Source organism: Mustelus asterias, chromosome 12, assembly GCF_964213995.1.
Source record: "Mustelus asterias chromosome 12, sMusAst1.hap1.1, whole genome shotgun sequence".
Classification (NCBI taxonomy): domain Eukaryota; kingdom Metazoa; phylum Chordata; class Chondrichthyes; order Carcharhiniformes; family Triakidae; genus Mustelus; species Mustelus asterias.
The window spans coordinates 85827100-85846968 of NC_135812.1; the positions used below are offsets into that span (position 1 = coordinate 85827100).

At 42.6% G+C, this 19869-nt stretch overlaps 1 protein-coding gene across 1 annotated transcript in view; it reads left to right on the forward strand.

Annotated features, from left to right (window-relative positions):
• rfng (RFNG O-fucosylpeptide 3-beta-N-acetylglucosaminyltransferase) overlaps nt 1-19869 on the forward strand; it is a 58127-nt gene that overhangs the window by 21150 nt on the left and 17108 nt on the right. The window contains exons 2-3 of the mRNA XM_078225545.1: nt 14873-14921; nt 17776-17878. Coding sequence (XP_078081671.1) covers nt 14873-14921; nt 17776-17878 — 152 coding nt within the window. The remainder of the gene's footprint in view (nt 1-14872; nt 14922-17775; nt 17879-19869) is intronic.

The window sequence follows — 19869 nt, forward strand, 5'->3', positions numbered from 1 at the left end:
TAAAGATACTGTTTGCCTCTTGTAAGTCTTACCGAGCCACATACCATTCCTGTCCAATGATGAACAGGTTATCTGTAGTATATGTTACACCGTTGTGTACAGTCAGCAAGCCAATTGGCCGCACTCTCTGCTTGTCACCAGCTAACAAGGCTGACAATGATGTGACCTCACAATGTGGCTGTTCTGTCGAAGATTCTGCACTCAGATTGTGGCCTCTGCATTTTTAAATGTATTGCACATCTTGCAGTTGGGCTTAGGGAGCTTGACCTGCAATTTCTCTGGGTATGTATCCAAAAAAAAGGTTTAAAAGGACCTGCTCGGACCTGTATCAGAGGGTGGTGATGGTGTGGAATGCGCTGCCTGAGAGTGTGGTAGAAGTGAGTTGCCTCACTAAAAAGTACCTGGATGACACAAAGATAAGTGGAAAAGTGAATCGTGTGGAGGGCGTAGAAGGTCTGCAGAGAGATTTGGACAGGCTGAGTGAGTGGGCGAGGATCTGGCAGATGGAGTATGACGTTAACAAATGTGAGGTTATTCACTTTGGAAGAAATAATAGCAAATTGGATTATTATCTAAATGGAAAAAAATTACAACATGCTACTGTGCAAAGGGACCTGGGGGTCCTTGTGCATGAGACGCAAAAACCCAGTCTGCAGGTGCAACAGGTGATCAAGAAGGCAAATGGGATGTTGGCCTATATCGCAAGGGGAATAGAATATAAAAGCAGAGATGTCTTGCTGCATCTGTACAGGGCATTGGTGAGACCGCAGCTGGAATACTGTGTGCAGTATTGGTCCCCTTATTTGCGGAAGGATATATTGGCCTTGGAGGGAGTGCAGAGAAGGTTCACCAGGTTGATACCAGAGATGAGGGGTGTTGACTATGAGGAGAGACTGAGCAGATTGGGTTTGTATTCGTTGGAATTTAGAAGGCTGAGGGGGGATCTTATAGAGACCTATAAGATAATGAAGGGGCTGGATAGGGTAGAGATGGAGAGATTCTTTCCACTTAGAAAGGAAACTAGAACTAGAGGGCACAGCCTCAAAATAAAGGGGGGTCACTTTAGGACAGAGTTGAGGAGGAACTTCTTCTCTCAGAGGATGGTGAATCTCTGGAATTATCTGCCCACTGAAGTGGTGGAGGCTACTTCGTTGAATATGTTTAAATCACGGATAGATGGATTCCTGATCGGTAAAGGAATTAGGGGTTATAGGGATCAGGCGGGCAAGTGGAACTGACCCACTTCAGATCAGCCATGATCTTATTGAATGGCGGGGCAGGCTCGAGGGGCTAGATGGCCTACTCCTGCTCCTAGTTCTTATGTTCTTATAAGCACTTGGCACATCATAACATCCAAGGCTATGGGCCAAGTGCTGGTAAATGGGATTAGGTGGGAGGTCACGTGTTTCTCCAGTGTCGGTGCAGACTCGATGGGCTGAAGGGCCACTTCTACACTGTGTGATTCTATGCAAACAAATCCTTGAATTTTTTCACCGATTTCTTTTTTTCCAAGCTACCCCACTTCTCTGTTTCTTGTGCTGGTGTCCTGTGAATTGCCCTGGCTGAATACAGCAGCTCTGCCTGTCTTTCAGTAGCTCCTGAGGTGCTTCTTTGTCCACCAGAAATCTAGTTGAGGGAGAGAGAAAAGAATAAACTTTTTTTTGTATTGGGCCATCGAGATGTTTGAACTGGCTCAACAATCAGCTTGGACATTTTCCTTTAAGCGTTTCTTTTTGCGTGCGCTTCTCGGCTATTCGGCTGAAATAGCAGGACTTTTTAAAGGTACTTTTAATGAGGCTTCTAACAACCCACCGGTATTGTTTGTGTGAGTGCGTTAACAGCATGACAAATGGCCAGTGTACTTTGCTTACATGGATGAAATTTGATCTATTGAAATTAGAAATAAAAATAATAAGAAACGTTCCAAAATCTTAGAATTCTCACTGGGCAATACTTCAAATAACTTAGCTTCTTCTGTCAACATTGATACAATATACAGTATTCAAGGAGATTCTTTTCTGACCAGGGAATGGTTTTTGGAATGGCCAATCCAGTTGGAATCCAGGCTGCACGCCAGACTCTCTTATGAATGACTCCTGGGAGAAGTTTCCCTTTTCCGCCGTTTTGCTTCTGTCCTTGGGGTAACCACAGGAGTCTGCAGTTCTCTGTGGTACCTCACTGCATCAGCAATTATTAATGAGGAAAACATCATACCAGAGCTGTATGGAGAGTTACGACTGCCGCAATGCCCACTGTTGGAAAAGAAAAACAAAATGTATTTCTGTTTACCAATACGTTTTTTATTAACTGGATTTTTCGATGGACAGATTTTTGGCATCTCAGGGAATCGAGGGATATATAGGAACGGGCAGGATAATGGGAGTTGAATCCAAGCCCAGCCATATTCAGTGATGGCGTGAGCTCAATGGACCATATAGTCTACTCCTGCTCTTATTTAGAACATAGAACAGTCCAACACTGGAACAGGCCCTTCAGCCCACGATGTTGTGTTGAACATGACGCCAAATTCAACCAATCCCTTCAGTCTGCCCTTGGTACAAATCCCTCTATTCCTTGCCTATTTATGTGCTTATCTAAATGCCCCTATCGTATCTGCCTGCACCATCACCCCTGGCAGCGCATTCCAGGCACCTACCACCCCTTGTGTAAAAGAAAAACTTGCTCTTCACATTTCCTTTGAACTTCCCCCTCTCACCTTAAATGCATGCCCCCAAGTTTTAAAGTTTATTTATTAATGTCACAAGTAGGCTCACATTAACACTGCAATGAAGTTACTGTGAGAATCCCCTAGTCGCCACACTCCGGCACCTGTTCAGTTACATTGAGGGAGAATTTAGCATGGCCAATGCACCTAACCAGTTCGCTTTTGGACTGTGGGAGGAAACCCACGCAGATATGGGGAGAACATGCAGACTCTGCACAAACAGTGACCCAAGCCGGGAATTGAACCCGAGTCCCTGGTGCTGTGAGGCAGCAGTGCTAACCACTGTGCCACCGTGCCGCTGTTTCTTGATACGCAGACGGACGCCATAATCTCTCTGTGGGTGTGGATGGGTTTGATGAGGGTCAAACCGGTTGAATTATACTTTATGATCCATGACATTACCTGAACCACCAAATGTGATTACTGCACAGTAATCATTTCTTTAAAAATGAATGTTTCTCAGTATTCTTTCCTGTGCTTTACCTCTCCAATCCACTTCATGCTCTTCAGTTCATGGGGATGAGATTGTCATCCTTTGGCGCTACAGGGGAGGGATGTAGTCCATTTGGTTCAGTCTAACAGGAGACAGATTTTAGTTAACAAGCAAGAGCTGTTTTCCCTGAACTGAGATTAACAATTTGTTTGAAACTCTAGTACAGAAAATAGAGATTGCAAACCATTTGAATCGTTGAACTGATTTGGAGTAGGATCGATTAGAGTTTAAAATTGGCAAATCTGAGCCCTAGGGAGGGCATGTGTCTGTCCAGTCTAGAATTTGCATCTGTGCCCCTGTCAGACTGTCCGTTATTGATTTTTCTTTTCAAGCAAAGAGTTCACAACTTTTCTCAGTGAGATGTGCTGCAGGAATAAATAACTTTGGGATGTTTCTGCTGTCCAAATTGGCCTCACGATCCACCAAGAGTGACGGAACTCGGGGCTATTTAAACATGAACAACAATGAAACACATTCCTCTATATTTACCAGCATCATTATATCTACTTAAATTGAATTGTTAAATGACTTTTTTTTTCCTTAAAGAAGAGGTAATATTCACCTGTACTTAGCTAAGTATTCATCCCAAACTCTATATCATAGCCACTCATTGAGACTGTTACTGCTGCAACTGGATTATTTGAATCACTTGATTCAATGTTCATCCACAACTGGCTGCAGTGCTAGAATCATAGAATCCCGACAGCGCATTTGGCCTATTGAGCCTGCACCGACAACCATCCCATACAGGTCCTATCTCCATAACCTCACATATTTACCCCGCTAATCCCCTGATACTAAGGGGCAATTTAGCATGGCCAATCCACCTAACCTGCACATCTTTGGAGTGAGGGAGGAAACCAGAGCACCCAGAGGAAACCCACGCAGACACGGGGAGAATGTGCAGACAGTGACCCAAGCCCGGGAATCGAACCCGGGTCCCTGGTGCAGCAGTGGTAACCACTATGCTAGTTTGATACAATTTCAATTCAGTGACGACCGGACTTAATAAACACAATTGCTCTAACTCCAATGTTTCCGGTTTCTAATTCCATATCAGCTGCAAAAGAAACACGCACTTTATAAGAAAAAAAGAAAGAGTTCATTATTGTCACCCCGTCATTGGTTCTTTCAACATCCGCTGACAGAAAAAGATTGCAAGCAGACAAACCAAGCTGCACTGTGAAAGCTGGGGGCTTGGGAAACCCAGGGTGTCCAACTGTGTTGTGGGGGCTGCAGCACATTCCAAGTTGAATTCAAGATTGAATCTAGTGTAAACATACAAGATGCCTTTTATCAAGTCGGTGGATAAGTTGCCATGGTAATGGATTTGAAACAGTGAATGGGGACATTCAGATTAAAACTAAAACAGGTTGTGAATACTGCTGAACACGGATTACCTATTTTAATATGATTTTAGTAGATGAAAGAAGAAATGCTTTTGTTAATTTTAATGAGCAAAACTACTTTTATAAGTCCAGATGAAAACATTTCTATCATCCTTGCGATCATTCCATATCACCAATGCTTTCTGTCTCTCAATTTTTGTGGTTAATAATTGTAAAATCACCAAGCTTCTGACGTCTCCAAAGATTTAAAGAGTGGCTACTGGTATTATCCACTTCTCTAAGTACTAAGTTTCTACTAACACTATGTTCATGGACTTTCCGGTTTCCACTGAGATCACCATCTTATCTCTCTGCCTTTCTGTGTCTATCTATTTATCCTGAAGCAGACCCTCCCTCCATGAACTTGTAGAGAATTTCTAGGTTCCTGCTCTCCTTCCCACTATGTCGCACCATGACGACCTCCCGTCACCCCTATCTGGTTTTGCTAATAATTGAACTCCAAATTCATTAACTCCTTTCAGATTGCGCGAGCAGTCCTCCCTGCAGAGCTCTGGCTGATTCTCTGCCCCTTGTCTCTCTTATCATGCTCGTCAATAATGGGCACTTCAAAGACACATCTGTCACAAGTCTAACAAACTCCCCTTTTCTGCTGGATAGTTACAGCCTTAATCCTGCTTCGCCTGTTGACATTCTAAACTTCAGCATGTCCTCTGACCTCAGATAGGCACTGCCAATCTTTCCTCTAAGCAGATTCCCATTTTCCTTTTGCCCAAAGCTGCTTTTTCTATCAACTACAAACAAAGGACAAAGAAAAGTACAGCACAGGAACAGTACCTTCGGCCCTCCAAGCCTGTGCCCTAACTAAACTTAAAAAAAACCTTCTGCCCTTACTTGGCCCGTATCCCTCCATTCTTTCCCTATTCATGCACCCAGCCAGATGCTTCTTAAATGTTGCTAATGTGCCTCTGGATGAAGGCAAAAGAAGATGAATACTTTCTCCTTTCTATATCCCCAATCTATTGAAATCCAGTGTCCTACTTGAACTCATTCTCTCCCAGAATCCCAAGGCAGTGGCACCTCTTCCCTCCAACAATCCGTGCGCTTTTAAAACCCAAATCTCTCCATCACACTATTATCTCTACTTTCCAATTAAACTTAGAATCATAGAATCCTGCAGTGCAGAAGGAGGCCATTTGGCCCATCGAGTCTGCACCTACCACAATCCCACCCAGGCCCTATCCCATAACCCCATGCATTTGCCCTAGTTAGTCCTCCTGACACGAAGGGGCAATTTAATATGGCCAGCCCACCTAACCCGCAGATCTTTGGATCGTGGGAGGAAACCGGAGCACTCAGAGGAAACCCATGCTGACCGGGAAGAATGTGCAGACTCCACACAGACAGTGACCCAAGCTGGAATCGAACCTGGGTCCCTGGCACTGTGAGACAACAGTGCTAAGTACTGTGCCACCATGCCACCCACCTTGCCTGCTTTTTTTATTTTTAATATTGGGATCTTCTGCACTGTGGCTCTCTCTCTCTCTCTTACTCCTTGGTTACTCGGTGGAAGTTTTTTTTTTAAGGTTGAATGATTTAGAAAGACATGATGGTGAGTGCAATTTTTAGGTCTGCCTCTGTCAAAGCAGCTTGCTATCTATGCAAGAGGTATGAGGGAAAGAGGTGCCAGCATTCATTTATACACAAAAAAACAAAGGTTGGAACCAGGAGGGAAGAGTTGAAACCCGACTAGACTATATTTTTCGAAATGTAAAATGTTGATATGTCATGAATGGATTAAAAGATTAATTCTACAGTCATTGGTGTATTCATGGAACTAATGATGGGTTCACTCATCCACAAGTCCTATGTTTATTTGCTTTAAGTGCTTAGGGAAGGCTGCATGTTAGACTATTCGATATTCCAAGAGGCTCTTATCTGACCCCGAGAACTTTATGTAATAGCCAATCCTGTGTGAAAGCCAGGCTGCACACCAAACTGCTTAATGAACAACTCTGGGAATTGGAATTTTGTTCCTGCCAATTTTCTCCTGCCCTCAGGGCAAGTAGTCCATCCTGGGGTATAATTCCATAGGAGTCTGCAGCTCTCTATGGTAATCACCATGCATGAACTGTATGAAGAGTCATGACTGGCAGGATACCAACTGAGAGGAAACACAAATATATATTTTAGAAACTAGAAGCAGGAGTAGGCTATTCAGCACTTCAAGCCGCCTCCTCCATTCATTTTGATCATGGCTGATCATCAAATTCAATATCTTGATCCCCTCTTCCCCCCCAAATCCCTTTGATCCCTTTAGCCCCAAGAGCTGTATCTAATTTCTTCTTGCACTCAGACAACCTTTTGGCCTCAACTACTTTCTGTGGTAGTGAATTCCACACATCCACCACCCTCTGGGTGAAGAAATTTCTCCTCCCCTCAGTTCTAAAAGGTTTACCCCTTATCCTCAAACTATTGTTATGGTTCAGGTCAGAAACTCGTATGTTTTGTGGAGCCCGCCTGGATCATAAGTTTTGCATCTTGAATTTAGCTAGGGTAAGCATGATATGTTTCATCTCAGGTATGATTCAAATGACCCACTAGGGAGTTTTTATCAAACAAAGTTTATAGTTAACATGTATATTAAGAAAATTAGCAAGAACTTTCATTAATTACAAACAAGAAACAAAACAACCACTATAATGTAGAACCCTTAACAAATCTATCTAATGTGTTCCAATCCCATAGACAAAAGACCCTTTTTACTGGTTTAACACAGCAAAGACTAATGCTCACGTCCTTGGATGAATGATGTGGGTATCCTGACACTCAGAACAGTTTGAAGTCAGAACAATAGGGAGAGACTCTGGTCAAACCACCAACACAGTAAGAAGTCTAACAACACCAGGTTAAAGCCCAACAGGTTTATTTGGTAGCAAATGCCACTAATTTTCGGAGCGCTGCCCCTTCGTCAGGTGGAGTGAGAGATGTGCTCACAAACAGGGCATACAGAGACACAAACTCAATTTACAGAATAATGATTGGAATGCTAATCAAGCTAATCAATGCTAATACAGCTAATAAAGTCTTAAAGGTACAGACAATGTGAGTGGAGAGAGCATTAAGCACAGGTTAAAGAGATGTGTATTGTCTCCAGACAGGACAGCCAGTGAGATTTTGCAAGTCCAGGCAAGTTGTGGGGGTTACAGATAGTGTGACATGAACCCAAGATCCCGGTTGAGGGCCGTCCTCATGTGTGCGGAACTTGACTATCAGTTTCTGCTCAGCGACTCTGCGCTGTCGTGTGTCGTGAAGGCCGCCTTGGAGAATGCTTACCCGAAGATCAGAGGCTGAATGCCCGTGACCGCTGAAGTGCTCCCCCACAGGAAGAGAACAGTCTTGCCTGGTGATTGTCGAGCGGTGTTCATTCATCCGTTGTCGTAGCGTCTGCATAGTTTCCCCAATGTACCATGCCTCGGGACATCCTTTCCTGCAGTGTATCAGGTAGACAACGTTGGTCAAGTTGCAAGTGCCACCATCAGCAGATTCTCCCCTTCAGAAAGGCAAGACCTTGCTTTCAGATAACCAGCAGAATTTCCAAACAAAACAGAGAGAGAGAAACATTTTTTTCCGGCTTGCTGTCCCTTCTAAAACTCAACTCTAACCCTGCAGTTTAGAACTGAAAATGAAAGAGCTCTGGTCACCTGTCCTGCCAACCAGTCTGTCTCCTAACAATGCAGAGCCATAAAAGATCCCACAGTAAAAATAAACAAACCCCCGCTTAGCAGCTTAAGGAGCAATAAAAGGACATTTGGTAGACAGCTCGACAGCAATGAGAGACATTGAAGCTGTGAGAGCTCCAGAGATCATGATTTTTTAAAAAAACCTTTCTTAAAGATACACTATGTGACACTATGACCCCTAGTTCTGGACTCCCCCACCATTGGGAACATTCTTTCTGAATCTACCCTGTCTAACTCTGTTAGAATTTTATAAGTTTCTATGCGATCCCCTCTCACTTCTAAACTCCAGTGAATATAATCCTCACCGACTTAGTCTCTCCTCATATGACAAACCTGCCTTCCCAGGAATCAGCCTGGTAAACCTTCACTGTACCCGCTCTATATCAAGGACATCCTTCCTCAGATAAGGATACCAAAACTGCACACAATATTCCAGGTGTGACGTCACCAATGCCCTGTACAATTGCAGCAAAACATTCCTATTGCTATATTGTGTATAGATGTATAGGAGTGTTTTCCAGGCAAAGAATCTTGAGGAAAGCTCACTTTTACAGTACTTGCTCTTTGTGTACACTTGCACTTTGTGTAGTGCTGAAGTCCATTTAATATGGCGCAGAGATAATCCATCTCTTGTTTCTGGACCCACAGTCCATTGTCATACCGATGAGGCGAACATACTTATGCCAGAATCCCTTCTCAACAGGACTGCAGTCAGCAATAATGTCGTGATTGAAGTGTTAAGTTTTTAAAGTATATTTATTAGTGTCACAAGTAGGCTTACATTAACACTGCAATTAAGTTACTGTGAAAATCCCCGCGTAGTCACACTCCAGCGCCTGCTCGGGTACACTGAGGGAGAATTTAGCATTCCAATGCACCTAACCAGACTGTGGGAGGAAACCGGAACACCCGAAGGAAACCCACTCAGACACAGGGCGAACTCGCTGAAAAATTCACATGTAACATCTCAATTTTACTCATGGGTTCCATGAACAAAAACTATGGTAGACACATACACTTCTTTCTAATTTTCCCCCAGTTTTTCTTTATCATACTGAGTTCATCTTAGAATCCCTGCAGTGCAGGAAGAGGCCATTTGGCCCATTGAGTCTGCACCAACTCTCTGATAGAGCATCTTACCCTACCCTATCCCTGTAAGCCCACACATGTATCCCACTAATCCCCCTAACCTACACATCTTGGGTCACTAAGGGGCACTTTAGCATGGCCAATCCGCCTAATCTGCATATCATTGGACAATGGGAGAAAACCGGAATACTCAGAGGGAAACCCATCTTCCTCCAGGCTTGTTCATTCCAATTGCTTTCTCTGAACAAACAAAAGGAGGGACTGAAAGAAAGAACCCGAGCAACAGGAGAATAAAAAGTGAAATAGTGACTCAAGAGAAAGTAAGGAAAAATAACAGAAATTCTAATGAAAATAAGGTGAAACTAATTCAAAAGGGGAATGGTGTTGGGATTCCCTTTGTGCTGAATTTTAGATGACAACTTGCATTTATGTAAAGAAATCCCAGCTGTTTCACAGAAGCTAAATTTGAAAAAAATAATGTCAAGCTTATAAAAAGAGATATTAAAAACTATGTTTTTAATACTTTAATGGAAACTTTGTTTAAAAGAAAGTTGAGCTTTCGTCTACCCATCTAGTATGTTCTTTGTTGCTTTAGCCTTCTTGGGCAACCAGCCTCCAAATTAAGGAAGACTTTACCACATCCTCTCACATCTCTGCCATCGGGTATTCCGGACTAAACGCCAGGATTTATGCAAAAGTGGTTTGATTTAAAACCTTTTAGCCTTTTTATCTAAAACAGCATGCCATACGTTTCAAAATATCATGACAGAAAGTGAAATATTCAATTTTTTAACGTATCATGTTGCACTCTGAGGTGCTTCAATGGGATTATATTCATCGGAGTTTAGAAGAGTGAGAGGGGATCTTCTCTCAATTTACAAAATTCTAACAGGATTAGACAGGGCAGATTCAGAAAGAATGTTCCCAGTGGTGGGGGAGTCCAGAACTAGGGGTCGTAGTTTGAGGGTAAGGGATAAACCTTTTAGGATTGAGGTGAGGAGAAATTTCTTCACCCAGAGGGGGGCGAATGTATGAAAATCTCTACCTCAAAATGCAGTTAAGGCCAAAACATTGTGTGATTTCAAGAAGAAATTAGATATAGCTCTGGAGCTACAGGGATCAAGGGATATGGGGGGGGAGGGGGGGGATCAGGATACTGAATTTGATGATCAATCATGATCAAAATGAATGGCAGAGCATGCTTGAAGGGCTGAATGGCCTACTACTTTTATTTTCTATGTTAATACACCGTGATACATGCAATGTAAAACTATGTAAAAATCTACTGTATAGATTCAATGTAAGTTATACAGTTCGAGAGGGTCTATACAATTTCCAGACTCTGTGTACTATAGCTGAAAGACCATAGACAGTGACCGTCCCTCATTGTACCTCTGCGCACTGCTCCAAACTTTATTGTGTCCCTCAGCACGTAGTCCTGGATCTTGAAGTGTGTCAGTATGCAACACTCGGCCATGGACAACACTTTGCCCTGGAAGACTGACAGGTTTTGGGCAAACCAAAGAACATCTTTCACCGAGTTAATGATCCATAGCCACAGTTGATGTTTGTCTCGATGCGTATCCCCAGGAACTGCCTGTGGAGCACAGAGGACAGCATCATGGAGCTGCTCAGGATGTACCTCAATAAAGCCACTACACCTTTCTCCACACCTTCTTTGCAAAGGCACATTCCAGAAGGAGGTCAACAATGGTCTCTTTCCCGCCACCTTCACCTTGAGGGAAGCATAGAATCATCATAGAATGATAAAATCCCTACAGTACAGAAGGAGGCCATTCGGCCCATCGAGTCTGCACCGACAACAATCCCACCTTGTCCCCATAACCCCAAATATTTACTCTGCTAATCCCAATTTATCATGGCCAATCAACCTAACCCGCACATCTTTGGACTGTGGGAGGAAACCGGAGCACCCGGAGGAAACCCACACAGACACAGGGAGAACGTGCAAACTCCACACAGACAGTGACCCAAGCCGGGAATCGAACCCGAGACCCTGGCGCTGTGAGGCAGCAGTGCTAACCACTGTGCCACCGTGCCACCCATGTCGAAGGGGGGACACTCTGGGCATGTAGGTGAGGTAGGTAAAGTCTCCTACCAGATGACCAAAGGCTGCTCTCCCCTTTTGAAGGGGAGAGCTGACTGGTGATGATTTAGCCTGAGGATCACGACACCTCGGGCAAGTGGTGCGATTGAGAAGGTGGGGCCTTCATGAATAACCTCAGCTGGTACGGGAACTGAACCCGCGCTGTTGGCGTGGCTCTGCATCACAAACCAGTCGTCCAGCCAACTGAGTTTATTTATTTATTGGTCACAAGTAAGGCTTACATTAACACTGCAATGAAGTTACTGTGAAATTCTCCTAGTTGCCACACAATGCACCTAACCAGCACGTCTTTCAGACTGTGGGAGGAAACCGGAGCACGTGGAGGAAACCCACGCAGACATGGTGATAACATGCAAACTCCACACAGACAGTGACCCAAGCCGGGAATCGAACCCGGGTCTCTGATGCTGTGAGGCAGCAGTGCTAACCACTGTGCCACCCTTTTAACTGAGCTAACCGACCCGGGGCATTTCTCACCAACAGCCAAGCTACGTCTTGGTGCTTGTTTGAAAGTTCTGGCGATAAGGTATCCTATAAAGTGACGTTGACAGTCTGCTTAGGATCTGACATGATCCACCATCTCATTTTTCCACAATGCCTTTTGCACGTTATGTACTTTTAGATAAAGGTTTATTTTGCCCCAAAACAATTTTCTTCTTATTTATTTTTCTGATGATTGTCTGCTTAGCACCATCCCACAGCACCGGAGGTCAGCAGAGCACCACAAATAAAACCCCACATCCTATCATTCTGAGGCATTGTGAACTGGGGCATTGATAGCCTTGTGGACAGGGCCATCCAGCAAATGCGCATCTTTTAAGGGTTGCAAATGAAGTCGGCAATCCTTGGGTTAAGATAAACATTTGTTCAGTGATCCATGTGGAAGCCTTAGCGGATGGTTAGTTTTACATCTGCTAAGACTCTGCAAGTGAAAACATGGCAGGGATACGCTCCATGTGATGCAGATGTTTGCTTTCAGTTGCCAAGTACAATATTTATCCGAGCAAAGAATTGTGGGAGTGTGACCATTACAGACACTAAAGTGTAAAAGATAAATATATAGCGCAGTACTGAGGAAATGTTGTGCAGTAGAGCACAATTATTAATGTCTGCATTTGATCACAGTGAATGATGTTTCTTTTGGGCTTGTAGATCATGTTGGGTTTCTTCAAGTGTGCAGTGTTGAAGAGACATCGTGTTGTCCATGTATCTAATCTTGAGCTTTAGTTATATAATTTAAGGCCAAAGTCATAAGAAGGGAAAGAACAGCTTAGTAGTAAATATACAGTATGATATATGACCAAATATTTATAGCTCTACATTTTGATTATTTGCTGTTCAGGGTTGGCAATCATTTTCTTTCTTTAAAAAGTCTGCAGTAGTTTATGATCCACGATTAAATCCTTCAACTCCCTTGAGATTGGGCTTCTAGCTGGCTCAGTCTAAACAACGGCAAACCACATACTGTAACCACAGCTGAATTTCTGGTAACCTATTTTTAAATAACATTTGGATAATTCTTTAGATTTTCAAGGGTATTCATTCTTAAGAAGGCTTTTGCTTGGAATTCTGGTGGTTACATTTTCAAAATCATTCTACTTTCATTCCTCTCAGTCCTCCATTTTGTTTTGTCTGAGAACTTTGACATTATTTCATATAAAACAAACATCTAGATGAATGAGAAGACTCTGGAGAACTGTCATTCCTCATCTGTGGAAGAGTTAAAACCTTTATCATTTATAACTGTGAATTTTGCAATATTTCCAAAGTGATGCTTAAAGATATGTATTGTGTAAAACTCTACGTCATCTTCCCTCCAATTGAAATTGTTCACACCTTTTTATCCATTAGCAGTATATTCTCACATATGTTTGAGATTAATTTTGGTTATTGGGGAATCAGAGAAAAGAAAAATAATTCTGGTGGTGACGGAAGGAATAGAACTGCCAGTGGTCAAAGTTCACAAGTGGTGGACTTCTAAAGTGTTTCCTTTATTACTCATGATGCAATGGAGGGAAGGGGGCTGCTTGAGAAAAAGGTCCAATTTACTTCATTTTTAAAAACCCTCACCCTGTTCCATGGAGCATTAAATACAATAATTAGACCTGGATTCAGTCTCCATATAAACTGTCTCACCAAATCATGGGTACCACAATTAGACTAGAAAGTTTACAATATAGGGCTGGTCTTCGTGGTCAGCGATGAAACAAAGATGCTCACTGCCAACCTCGAAGAAAGACTCGCTGGGAGACTAACAACCACTGTGGTGAGACCTTTACTCTTCTCACCATGTAGTCAATTGCAACGTTTTATACTGGGGATTCCCAGCATGGAGCTGCAGTGATGCCATCAAGCTGCCCAGGCAGCCAATTGCATTGAAGAATTCTCACCGGCAGCTGCCAGGAAAAGCAAAGCGATAATAATTAAATCACTTTTTTAACTGTACGTGCAGCGAAATAAAGATTGGGACGTGCATGCTGAGTGAAGATAGAAGCTGGCATATCATGGAAAACCTTCAAAAGATTTGTTTAAAAATCTAGTGATTTTACTGGTGACACTTAGCAACAGTCCATAAATAAAATTATTTTTCAGGGCCAGATATGTTGTTGAGGTCTGCTATAACTCTGCTTGCCATTAAAAACCTTATTACACCTTGACTGGACAAAGTGTAACTTTTTATGGGGTATACTAGCAGTGATATGAGAGCAGAAAAGATGACGTTCTCGCAACATTACCTGATTTCCTCGCTCTGGTTGGAGGAGAGGTCACAGTAAGAGTTTTAACAACACCAGGTTAAAGTCCAACAGGTCTATTTGGTAGCAAATACCATAAGCTTTCGGAGCGCTGCTCCTTCGTCAGATGGAGTGGAAATGTGCTTTCAAACAGTGCACAGAGACACAAAATCAAGTTACAGAATACTGATTAGAATGCGAATCCCTACAACCAGCCAGGTCTTAAAGATACAGACAATGTGGAGGAGAGGTCCACAGCTTGGCATGCATCGGAGCAGTAAGTGACAGACCATAACTATGGAACCTTCACGTTAACCTGCGCTGAAGTTGTGGTCAGTTTCAAGGGGTATTACTGCCTGTCAAAATCCCATGCAAAATCCACACTCCTATTTTTGTGGTTTGGTTAACCTCCACTTACAGGTCGATCAATTATTCCAATGGAGATGGATATCTTTAAATTGCAGTTCACTTGAGATGGGCATGTGTTGAGTTTCACTCTTAATATCAATCAAATACAAAGCTGTCTGTAATATTACACAATTGGCTTTGGTAGTACTAAGTAATTCAGCAGGGGATGACCAGAAAGTCACTCAATACTTATTTTTCTTTCTTCTAGACGTTCATATTCACAGATGGGGAGGACAAAGAATTGCGAGAAAAGGCTGGTAAGTGTAGAAGCAAGAATTTATCCTGGAACTTCACCAACTGGTGAAGGATCCTGCTGTCCTTACTCCACTGTGTAGTGGATTGGCTGCTGTTCAGCTGTGTAACTTAGTTCCTCCGGGTATTTCAGTAGCCCCATTCACTGACTTCTTTCACAGATTAGCTGGAATTCTCCAGAAACTCCCCATAAACCACTTACAGTTTGTGTTCCGCGACTGCCACTGACAAGAATTTGTTTTTTTATTTGGAAAAAAAGATAAATTGTTCTCCATTTACATCTGTTCTGAGTGCATTTCATTTGTAAAATGGCTGGCAACGTGAAAGCATGATTAATATTTGCATAAGCAATAAAAATAGCTACTCAAATTTGTACACATGAACTTGCTGTTTGCATTTGGTACGTTCTTTTTTTTGGAAATATTATTAAAAGGATTCTATAACCTCCATGGAGCAGCTGGTTGAGTCATTACCTTGTAAATAAATCGAAGAGATATTATTTTAAAGACTCCCTTTTAACAGGCCTTTTATGTCTTTTTCTCATGTGCTTTGGATGAGGCTTATTTATCTCGATCTGACCTGGTGTGTCTCAGTTCTCTCATGGAATGGTACCTGGATGGGTGCGTCATTCCTCGACACTTGTTGAGCATAATTGTCTGAAAACTAACGGCTTCATTACTCTTGGACACAAATTCCAAGGATTTGAGACACGCTCTAATAAATCTCCACACTGCATATTGGAGAGCGATAATATAAAACCTCTGTCTACACTTTCCACTGCTTTGGAAAAGCAGCCAGCATAATCAAGCACCCGGACATTCTCTCTTCTACCTTCTTCCGTCAGGAAAAAGATACAAATGTCTGAGGACACGTACCAATCGACTCAAGAGCAGCTTCTTCCCTGCTGCCATCAGACTTTTGAATGGACCTACCTCATATTAAGTTGATCTTTCTCTTCATCCTAGCTATGATTGTAACACTCGATTCTGCACTCTTTCCTTCCCTATGTACAGTATGCCTTGTCTGTATAGCATGCAAGAAACAATACTTGTCACTGTATGCTAATGTGACAATAAATTAAACCAAAATCTGAAGACCACTGGTGCCCAAGTTCTGAAGTGATGAACTTCATTTCTGTGACAGGCCACAGATGAAGGTTTCATGGCACTTCTGCAGGTGGGGAAATATTCCCCTCTGGTGCCGACACTGCCCATCTTATCACTGATCTAGAGACCTCCACAATTACTAAAGTGTTTACTCAATACTACAGTGCTACATCCTTCCCCCTCCCCCGCTAACCTACCCTGAAGTCATCGAGTGGAATCCGTGCACACAATGCCCCATAGGAGAGGAATGCTTACTAAGCAGACGCAATGAAATGACTATGGCTCCGCATTCTAGTTGCCAAGGAACAAGCAACCTCGCAGATCTGTTAAGGGCAATTAAATGCATTGCTTGAATATATAACACACAACAACAAACAAAGACACAGTGAGACCGTGATTAGAAACAGTGTTCCTGTATGTTTGTTAACCCATTTGGGTAATCATCAAAGGAGGGCAATTTCTGTTTCAACATGTCTCATCCTTTGAAACAGTCCAGAAAGGGTCTAAAGGTGAAGACTTTGGGTCCATAACTCAACCACTGCTGGTAGTTACTTGTGAAACTAGTGGCAGTTATAGAGAAATTGATTAATTGTTTATACCACCCTATCTGCTTCTACCTTACTGCATTTGGCTGCATGTAGATTGCTTATGTGATTGAAAAGACAAAATAAGTTACCATGTCCAAAACAGCTCAAGAGCTTGCTGAGGTGTTGTGCTCCACAAAATGGTGATTATTCTATATGAGAAATCATAGAAACCCTACAGTGCAGAAGGAGGCCATTCGGCCCATCGAATCTGCACCGACCACAATCCCACCCAGGCCCTACCTCCACATATTTTACCCGCTAATCCCTCTAACCTATGCATCCCAGGACTCTAAGGGGCAATTTTTTTTTTTTTGGGCGGCACAGTGGTTAGCACTGCTGCTTCACAGCGCCAGGGGTCCGGGTTCAGTTCCCAACTTGGATCACTTGTCTGTGCGGAGTCTGCACGTTCTCCTTGTGTCTGTGTGGGTTTCCTCCGGGTGCTCCGGTTTCCTCCCACAGTCTGAAAGACGTGCTGCTTCGATGCATTGGCCATGCTAAATTCTCCCTCAGTGTGCCCAAACAGGCGCCGGAGTGTGGCGACTGGGGGATTTTCACAGTAACTTAATTGAGGTGTTAATGTAAGCTTACTTGTGACACTAATAAGTAAATAAAAAATGATATACTCAGTTTTTTTTAAATTGCAATATCAGTCTGATTTCAGATAAATCTGGTCATATTTAAACTGACCCTGCTATGAAATAACAATCGTGAATATATTTCAATGTGACTTCTTGAGAGGTTTGAAGATGTGAAGGCGTTATATTAACACAAATTCTTTTTTTTTGCAAAGCTATCTTGGGAGTTATTTTGAAAGGTAACATAATATACAGTTTTATATCAGTTCTATATTGCTAAAGATGCCTTAAAGAACATGCATTTTGGTTTGGGAGGTCAGGGATGTGTTGGAAAAGTTCGTAATGGGGAGCCTGTTGTTTCAAGACAGTCTTGCATGATCACCAATATTTTCAAAAAGCAAATTATTTGTTTGTGGAAAGGAGCTTATTGATGGTAAAAGATTGTAAAGTTTAAATATGTCTTTTAGAAATAGGGGAAGGAAGCTTTTTTTAATCCAACGAATTCAACTAAAAACAGATTAAGCCAGATGCAAATAATTTTGGATGTTTTCCAAATGATGAACGAGTCACTTTTTTTCTTTGTTTTTTTAGGAGATCGCATGATTAACACAAACTGCTCTGCTGCACATACACGCCAAGCACTTTGTTGTAAGATGTCTGTTGAGTACGACAAGTTCATTGATTCCAAAAAAAAGTAAGCATGTTTAGAAAGTTACACTGTGTACTTGTGATAGGGCGCACTATCGGTTTTCAGACGGGTCTTCCTGGATTCCTGGGGGCCCTGACATTATCTGTGTTTGATTTCCCTCGCCTCCCTCCCAACTCCGGAAGGTTTGAAAACTGCCGAGATAAACAGCAGGACTTTGAAGTTCATAGAAAAATAAAATGACAGAGTGTGTTGGACACGTGTGTTTGCCTTGTGAGCTCTGTGGCTGCCTGAAGCAGAAGCTGGCAATTCAGCCAGCTAAGGACACGTTGACAAATTTAGCAACTTTATTTAAGTTAGCTTTGAAAGATTGAGACAAGTGAATGTTTTTATTCCAAGGGTTCTTATTATCAACCATCATGGGATACTGCAGTATTTTGTATAATACGATACTATAATAATATGTTTTGACAAAAAAGCCTTCATAATAATTGAAGAAGTCAGTGTCATATTAAATGTTAAACAGCTTTGGTACAAAGCTCTTGATTGTAGAAGAGAATAAATGAAAAGGTCTTTCATTATGGAAATTCATTGTAATTTTTTAAGAAATCTAAAAATTCCAGTTTCAGTCTGTTGCAAACAAAATATATTTCCTCCTGATTTTCTTGGGCTCAGGCAAATTACTTTGGAGGAATTGTGGTTTGCTTGACTAGAATCGGGTATTTTTTTTGAAAGATTCTAATGGCCAGCAACCTCAAAGCTAATCCAGTGTGTTTCCTGCTTACTCAATCAGGGAAGCCAGTTCTTTCCTTTCCTTTTCAGCTATTCTTAGGATGGCACAGTGGTTAGCACTGCTGCCTCACAGCGCCAGGACCCTGAGTTCAATTCCGGCCTCGGGTGACTGTCTGTCTTTGTGGAGTTTGCATGTTCTTCCCGTGTCTGCGTGGGTTTCCTCGGAGTGGTCCAGTTTCCTCTCTCAGTCCCAAAAATGTGCAGGTCAGGTTGAATGGCCATGATAAATTGCCCCTTAGTGCTAGGGGGATTAGGAGGGTAAATATGTGGGGTTGCGGGGATTGGACCTGGGTGGGATTGTTGTCGGTGCAGGCTCAATGAGCCAAATGGCAGCCTTCTGCACTGTAGATTCTATGATTAGCAAAGTGATACAGGAATAGAATGCTTGAAACTGCAGCGCACAGTTCCACAAAAGGTGGGAATTTTGACTGTTGAAATGAGTGTATTAGTACAGTGTTTATGTTACTGGACCAATAATCCAGAACATAAACTAATAAGCCAGAAAACATTAATTTAAACTGCATCCTGAGAGTTTGAGAATTTGAAAGAAATCTGTAAATGAAAAGAAAAGGCATAATTACTTCTTTGTGTAGAAGTAATCATGATGCTGTTAAATTCTTGGAAAAACCCAACTTGATCACCTAGGCCGAGATGTTACGTTCCCTCGGCAGCAGGTTTGTAGGTGGTTGGAGGTGGGGGGAGGCGTGGTTCTCACCTTGCCTAAATTGGGTCATAGGCCCTTATGTGGCCAATTGTTGACCACTTGAGGGCCACTTCCCGCTTAACCTCAATTTTTCGGCTGGTGGGAGGGGTTCCTGGGTCTGGGGGAAGCTCAGAAATAATCGGGTTTAGGCCTTCGGTGAGAAAGGTTGTGGTTTGGGGAGGGGGGGGGAGGGGGGTGTCGCCGCCATAAGAAGCCCAGCAGGACTTTGAAGTCCATAGAAAAATAAAATGACAGAGTGTGCTGGACACGTGTGTTTGCCTTGTGAGCTCTGTGGCTGCCTGATGCAATTCAGCCAGCTAAGGACACATTGACAAATTTAGCAACTTTATTTAAGTTAGCTTTGAAGGATTGAGACAACCGAATGTTTTTATTCCAGGGGTTCTTATTATCAACCATCATGGAATACTGTAATATTTTGTATTATACCATAGTATAATATATTGTGACACAAAGTCTTTGTAACCCCAGATGTTCCCCTTCTCTCTCCACTCCACGCCTCCCCCCCTTCTCTCTCCACTCCACG